Below are 7621 nucleotides of genomic sequence, written 5' to 3'. Positions count from 1 at the left end.
TACATTCCATTTTGCAATTCTCAAATAGCAATTCCTTAAAAATCGCTATTTGAGAATCGCAAAATGTAAATTACCTACATATGCCCCCAAGTGTTTTTAAAATACCCCTCACACACTACGAATCCCATAGTGTCATGCTTCATCGTAGGGGTTTTCCCGTCCATCTACCCCCTTTTTTTTTTCAGACTTGCTTATTTTTGCATGTCTGTTTTTGAAAGATAGGCATACAACATATATAAACAAGTAATATATTTTGAGTGCAGTAGGGATCACACTAGGTCCTGACGAGTAAGCACTGGGGACTGCTTGCGAAACATGTTGTCCCAGTAGGGGGCATCGCATATAAGTATACCCCCTACACATCTCCATTTTTTATGTTTCCAGCTAGGGAAGTGAATACAATTTGTTTTTTCCACTAGCCAGGGAATTTAATTTTTTTTGTATCTTTCACAGACCCTACCACTCTCACTCACTCCTACACTACACATAGCCTATGTTCAAAACAACAGTGGTCCCGTGTATCCGTAGGTTGCAGCACGCCCTGCCCCGTAGAAGGACTATGATGAAGCATGACACTATGGGATTCGTAGTGTGTGAGGGGTATTTTAAAAACACTAAGAGGCACATTAGTATGGTTGGCGGACAACAGTGGGAAATGGGACCGCCCGCAATAATAGCGGCAGTTCCGCACATTCCATTAGGATGCGCCCGCCACACTGGCGGGCGAATCCTGCATTTTTAAGATTGCAGCCGCCACAATGACAAAAATGCATGTTGTGCTTTTCAATGCACAACTTGACATGCACCGCGCGGTGCCTGCCATGATGTGCATTGAAATGCAGGGGGGGTACCATAGGTACCCCCCATGTGCACCCCCCACCCCCCAGAGTATCTGGGGGCCAGCAACACGCTCCTGCAAGAAATCCCCGCATGCCTTTCCCTGGCAGCAATACCGCCACGGAAAGGCAAGTTACCGCCCACATCCTAATATGGCTGGCGGTGTCTAACAGACACCGCCACCATATTGATCCCTTTTCCGCCCGGTCGACTTGTCGACTGGGCGCAAAAGCGGCAGACGGTCTTTCCGTCTGCCGCGGACCCCCCAGCCATGGTATATGGCGGGGGTATTTGCAGCAAGGATGGCGGGGGGATCACCCCCGCCGGGCCAGCGGTGGCTACCACGGACCCAGCAGGGGCGATCCGCCCGCCATCCTAATGGGGCCCTTAATGCTTTTCCATGACATTTCATGGATCACTATTACACCTTTTTCAGAATCACTAGAAAAACAAAAAATTATTTTCAATGTATAGGGTAGAATCATATTGTTTATGAAAAGTTGAGGAGGAGGTTTTCTATCTTTACACCTCTTTACTCCCCCCCCCCCCCCCATTTGTTATTTTTTCATTAATAAAATTATGCATAGATCACTCAGCATTAAACTGCTTGAGGTTTACACAGGACAACCTCAGTGCACTCCAACTTCAAAGCTTAGAGATCACATTAAGTGTAGGGTCATCAAACATCAAAATAGCAAACTGTGTGTGTGGAGTGCAGCGGAGGGCAGTGCCTTATGCACTATCCAAGTCTCGTGCCATGCAGAATGGGGACTGCAACTCAAATTTGAGTTTACAGTGGGGATGAGAAGCCCAGACGACTTTCCCCAAAGGATGAAACATGCTTGATATGGTCTTCAAGTTCCTTAAGAGCCCACCTGAAAGTAGAAGGGGAGGAAACAGCTGAAGGCAGCTGCCTATCCTCAAGTAACCCTCTGCAGAGGTTCCATATGATAATTTGGATGCCAATTTCCTTTCCTGCCCAAAGATCATGTCACCTAGAGTTTTATTCATACATCCTATGTGCTAACTGTTCAGTCCTCAGTGTTGTTATTCTCTGCTTTTTCTGCTAATTACCAAACCCATTCTACTGTGGTAGTTTCCTCTGCATCATCACTAAAGCTTTCTTCACCACCAAATAATCATCCTTCACTTTCTCACCTGAACACGCAGCTAAAGGGCTGAGAATGATACTGTGTCAGAGGATGGAACCGAATGATAGGGGCGGCAGTGGCACGGTTTGCACGGGTTAGCGCCAGAGTGGATCTCCTACAAAAATCGTTGGGCCCTGGCACGTATTTATTTTTGGTCTTTTTTTTTAACAAGTAGAGAGGGATTACGTGAGTGTGATTATAAGTAGATAGGCACTGTATGTGGCAACACTTATCACACAATAAATATTACACGACACTGGAAATATGTGATTCTGCAGCTGTTTTTTTATGCATAATTAAGCATTTGCCACATAAGCCATCATCTGCTGTATAAACAAAAATAGTTTCTAGCTCAAACGGATCAAAGGTTTCTGAAAACACTGCGTTAAGTGTTGCTGAATAGTGTAAGGCCCTCCAGAAAGGTTAACTGTTCACCTTTCAGTCACTTATTGCTGTATTTGGGTGTTAATTTGGTACAAACTAGATTAAACTTACGCCCAGACTCTGCTAACGTGTTAAAATGACAAGATAATAAGGTAATATTAACACAAAATGTGCAGCATTACACCACATAACTTGCCTTTCTTTGTTACAGAATTTAACCAACTTTGCCACATAATTTCATCCTGCTCTGCTGAATAATTCCAGTGGCCTTGGCTGTAGGCTACCGTGTTCTGTAAGAGAAATGTCTCCTGGGGCAAGAAACACCATTTCACATTGTTTATATGTTGATTGGTGTATGAGTGATGTCTCTCGTCTCCTTCGCCTGCTTCCTCACTCTGCGCATGCTATGTAAGATCTTCAAATTGCTACCCGTACACAAGAGACACACCGTGACACAGGCCCTCATCGCCAGCCGCCTGGGCTACGGCAACAACCTCTACATAGTAATCGCTGCACACCTCCTACAGAGATTTTAGACTCTACTGAATGCCACAGACAGACTCATCCTCGGCCTTCCCCAACGAGTCCACATCACATCTCAGGCAACTCCACTGGCTCTCTGTACAGAAGAGATCCCGTACAGAAGAGATGCCAATTCGAGCTGCTGACCCACGCACACAAAGCTCTACACAACCAAGGACCTGTCTACATTAACCACCCCCTCAAGTACCACCAACTGTCAAGGACTATGCTCAGCCTCCCTCTCACTTGTCCATACTCCTCACATCTACTGAAGCAGCAGTGGAGGACGCTCCTTCTTCCATATTGCGGCAAAGACCTGGAACAGCCTCCCCACGCAACTCTGGACCACCACCTCACTTCGGGAATTCCGAATGACTGTCGAGACCTGGCTGTTCGAATTAACCTCTAGGACCTGCAAGAGCCTGGACACCCTATCGCATGATTAGCCAAGCTTTATGAATCCTGATTGACTGACGTAAAAATTGTCATCACACACTCGTGAGAAATTAAAGGCAATGATTCCTCACATAACATGTGGCATCATCTCAAGCTGGTTAAACTAGCAGTGATTAAAGTCTCCTATAAGATCATTTCAAATTAGTTATAGATCCAGAACTGCCATACCCAAAAAGTTAAGAAAGTGATCATTTTAAAATTCATACATCAAATTTGGTGCATTCTGTCCATGTTTGGGGAACCAAAGGAAACTTTTCAATGCCAAGAAGGAGAAGGGTAGCTGCTAACCAAAGCTGCACCGTAAAGTGTGCTCTGTCTATGGTAGGGGGCCTGGACCATTCAGCAAGTCGATCGATGTAGAAGCAGAGAGTAGATCTCACAGCATATCACAGGACTTCCGCTCTGGCTCAACCACTACAAACTGCATGCATTTCCATCAGACTGGAGTGTACATAGCAGAGCTCAACTACACCGGCCTGTACCCCACAATGGAGAAGCACTTACAGTTGCAAGTTAGCAGTTACAGTGGCACCGGGGCCCCAAGGGCTCACTGAACCCTGATTAAGGCTATCTTTTAAAATGTAAAGGGCAGCAATGGTGCCCATTTCCTTCCTTGCACTAGAGCCCATGACACACTGGCTATGCTGCTGCAAGGTAATATGCACATCAAAAACCCAAAAGCCACGTCATCTAATTAGAGTTTGAAAGGGCTGAAAATATTGAAATTTGATAAAGGTAAAAGGGAGGGTCGTACGGTACTCAACAGTGCTCCTATATGACAGCATCCGCCACGCCCATCCCTGTCGCTTCAAGCTGTTTCATTCTAAGTGCAATGAATTAAAGAAGAAAACATTTTTAAAAATGAATATTTATGGCACAAAATATACAAATAAGTTAAAGCATCGATGAAAAGGTGAAAGCATCACAAGTCCTAGTTGCCAAAGTCCGCTGTCCAGTTGGTGTGTTGGCAGAGCATTTTTCGGCATCCTTGCATACAATCAGGCCAGTAGAGGGGCCGGTTTCACTGTATCTTCCTTCTCGACCTGTCCTTGGTCCCACTCGGTAAGAAGCTCCGATGCCACCTCAGTGTAAAGGAAGTCCCAGTCCCAACTGACATCATCCTGGCAAGAGAAAGAGAAGCACAGAGTTAAGTTGCACATACAATATGGCTGAGGCAATGGCTCAGCTACGCCTTCACAGCAACCATCTTGGAAACATGCGATCCTCGAAGAAGACTTGCCAATCACTCCACTACTCCTTGGAAACTCCCTTCAAAGGCTTACATGTATTGCAAGCTTGGCTCTCAGTTGAATTTCTCTTTAAAACGTCTCGCTACCTCAACCTGTCACCTTATTGTTGATAACAGGACGGCACCCAGGGCCCGCCTTAGGCATGTGCAAGCTGTGCACCTGCACAGGGCCACCAAACCCCAGGGGCCACCACGCCAATATATATCCTTAATATAATAATCCTCTGAGGATGGATACATATTTTCATGGCGGCCCCTGGCAGGGATTTGGCGGCCTCTGGCTCTGTTCCACTTTTAAACACCCTGACCCCCCCCCCCCCCCTTCTTTACTGGCCTCCGCGCTCCTCCCCGCCCGGATCCCCTCTTCCGGGGCCCCCTACCTACGCTCCCTGCCCAGGGCCACCATGAGCCTAGAGCCGCCCCTGCGGCACCTCTCCCCTCGTTTCCATCTTTCTACTTCCTTCTCTCCTACTTACTTCCATCAACCCTCTTCTGCAATCTCTTTCCTTTTTTGAACTCTCTACCTTTTTCTCTAACTCACATCGCCCTGAAGACAGCGTAACATTCCCCTATTTTTACTTATTTTTTTATCCGACTACATTGTACTGATCAGAGACGTTTTAAGACATGAAGAAAGTGGGCTTTGGTCCAGGGCTCCTACCTTTCAGAGGGCCCCCTGCTAGAGTCTGCTCTGTTCTGCAAAGTCTTGCACTAATGATCTAGACTAATTCTTAAACAGGTTGTTTCTTTAATTTATTTTGAATGTGGCTGATGTGTGAGAGTCTACTGTAGGCATTTTGCAGAGAAATCTTATGTTTATGTTTCATGAAACATACATAAAAAAGTTACTTCCAGATCAAAACAGGAACTGACAGTTAAAGTCATCTCAGCAAAACAAGTCACAAGTACTTTGGGGGAAAAAAACACTCCCTACTCCCGTCCCTCAAACAATCAAATATGTTTGCAAATTAAGCATACATTTCATCAGTGACAAAAATAATACTCTTAGTATCTTGAAAAGCAAGTTAACACATGCAAATTCTACACTTCAAGTTGACATCTGTAGGTGTCTCAAGGTTCTGGGACATAGGGGGCGGTCCTGCGCTGTGGCAGAGAAGCGTCACCCCACTGCTTTTAAGCAGTGAGAAACATAAAATGACAATAACTTAGAGGTATTGTCAGTTTATGTTTGTGTCCTATTGCTTTGTGGCGGGCAGGTGGGGCTGCTCTGCTCTCCGAGCAGGGCAGGGGAAGAGTGGTTTGGACACTCTTAAAGTGCGCATGACTGTTTGGTTGGCCCTCTTGGCCTGCCCAAACCAGTCATGCACACTTCCCTGTTCTCCATGCAGGCTGCATTACAGCCTGAATGGAGAACATGCCCACCTCTCCAGACCCTGGCTGAGTGTTGTGTCACGGAGCTCAGACCAATCACATCGCTGCATTGCAGCGTTGTGATTGGCTTAGGGTTGGGAGCCTGGCTGCCTGCTTCCTTTTCCTGTCAGAAGCAGGAGAGCAGAAGCAGAGAAGAAGCGGGACCTGGCTCAAGGTGTTTTACATGTATTTTTTACTTCCAAATCCCCCCAGTGTGAAACTAGTCAGAGGCTGCTCATAATCCCCTATGTACGGCGTTTACACTGTGGGGATTGTGATGTTGGTTTCCAACAGGATTTTCATGTTGGGCTTTCCGGCATGCAAAGCCTGTCAGAAAATGACCTTGGGGGCTTGGTGGTCATCTATGGTGCCCCCTATAAATCCCTGCACTGTGTGGCAGGTACTGTGAGGTACCTGCCACCTGGTGCAGGGATTTACACAGGCTCCCATTTCTCCATTGGAGCTTGTGCTTCGGCCGTTTAACGGCTGCAGCACAAGCTCGCATAGGGAAGTGGGAGTATGCAACTCCACCGTGTGCGGTCGCATTGTAATGGCGGTGTTGGGACCGCTGACCGGAGGTTCCCAAGACCGCAGCGATTTGTTTTTTCATAAACACACTCTTAGGAGCATATTTATTTAGTCCACGTTTCATATTTAAACATTCTGAGCAGGTTGTACATCAAAAACAGTCATCCAGGACACCAGAAATAGTGAGGACATTCCCAAAAGCATTTGAGTATGGGAAGAAGTACCACAGGAATATTCTTTTACATACTTGTACATGCCTCTGTTAATCAGATTCATAACGTCCAACAATATTACCACTGTATTGCCATTTTAGAGTTTTAGAGGCCAAGTTACAAAGGCATGTAAAATGTATGTAAAAAGTACTAGGAGAGTACTACTTCACGTACTCCAACACACCTTTGGGAATCTGCCCTTGTGTGTCTGATTTAAGCCTGGTCATTTAAATAGTACTTTTTGTGCTCTTCTCAGTTGTACAGATATACAGAAATCATAGGGATAAGAAAACATTTCAAAGTTATCTGTATCTCCATCTGTCTGTGAAGGTAAGTTTGAAAAATTCCTTCCTATGAAGGTAATAACATTTGCTAATGGTGAATAAAGATGTTTACAACTTAAATTTAATGTAGTAATCAAGGATGATTATTTAACACTTCTATTAAGAATTTGTTATGTAGTTTAATTAGGATTTTGTTTTCTATCCAATGAATACTTCTTAAAATATGACCAAAAGTATTCAATAGTAAAATGTATAAAAATAATAATTTAATCAAATAACATTAAATAAAAGAAGTATTGCAAAAATTGCCGATCATACATCAACACTAGCAACGTCAGTCGCACATCCCACATTTTTAGATGTATAGAGTCAGAACAGCTCTCCTTTTCAGTGAAATTCTGTCAACAGACTTCATTGTCAGCATGAGAATAATTTGATTAGAAAATGTATCAAAAGGAAATTATTATAATCAAAAAGGATCACACGCCCCCAACTGAAGATACCAGGGGAACAATCTCCTCTATGTTTCCCAATGATCATTTATTGAGGTTCCATTAAGGGTGAGGCAGGGAAATCTCCACTGCTTCTCGTGCTCTGCATAATGCTTTTCATGAAAATGATACTAAA

At 44.8% G+C, this 7621-nt stretch overlaps 1 protein-coding gene across 2 annotated transcripts in view; it reads right to left on the bottom strand.

The window, feature by feature from the left end:
* Positions 1-4206: 4206 nt before the first annotated feature.
* The window catches only part of IFT43 (intraflagellar transport 43), a 270330-nt gene continuing 266915 nt past the window's right edge, over positions 4207-7621 (bottom strand). For both annotated transcript variants that reach the window (XM_086937532.1, XM_086937533.1), the window contains exon 9: positions 4207-4471. In XM_086937532.1, coding sequence (XP_086793658.1) covers positions 4349-4471 — 123 coding nt within the window. In that variant the 3' untranslated portion in view covers positions 4207-4348. The remainder of the gene's footprint in view (positions 4472-7621) is intronic.

The sequence above is a fragment of the Lissotriton vulgaris genome, chromosome 9, assembly GCF_964263255.1.
Source record: "Lissotriton vulgaris chromosome 9, aLisVul1.2, whole genome shotgun sequence".
Taxonomy (NCBI): domain Eukaryota; kingdom Metazoa; phylum Chordata; class Amphibia; order Caudata; family Salamandridae; genus Lissotriton; species Lissotriton vulgaris.
Note: the sequence above shows the minus strand (reverse complement) of the source record. Positions and strands in the feature narration are given on the sequence as shown.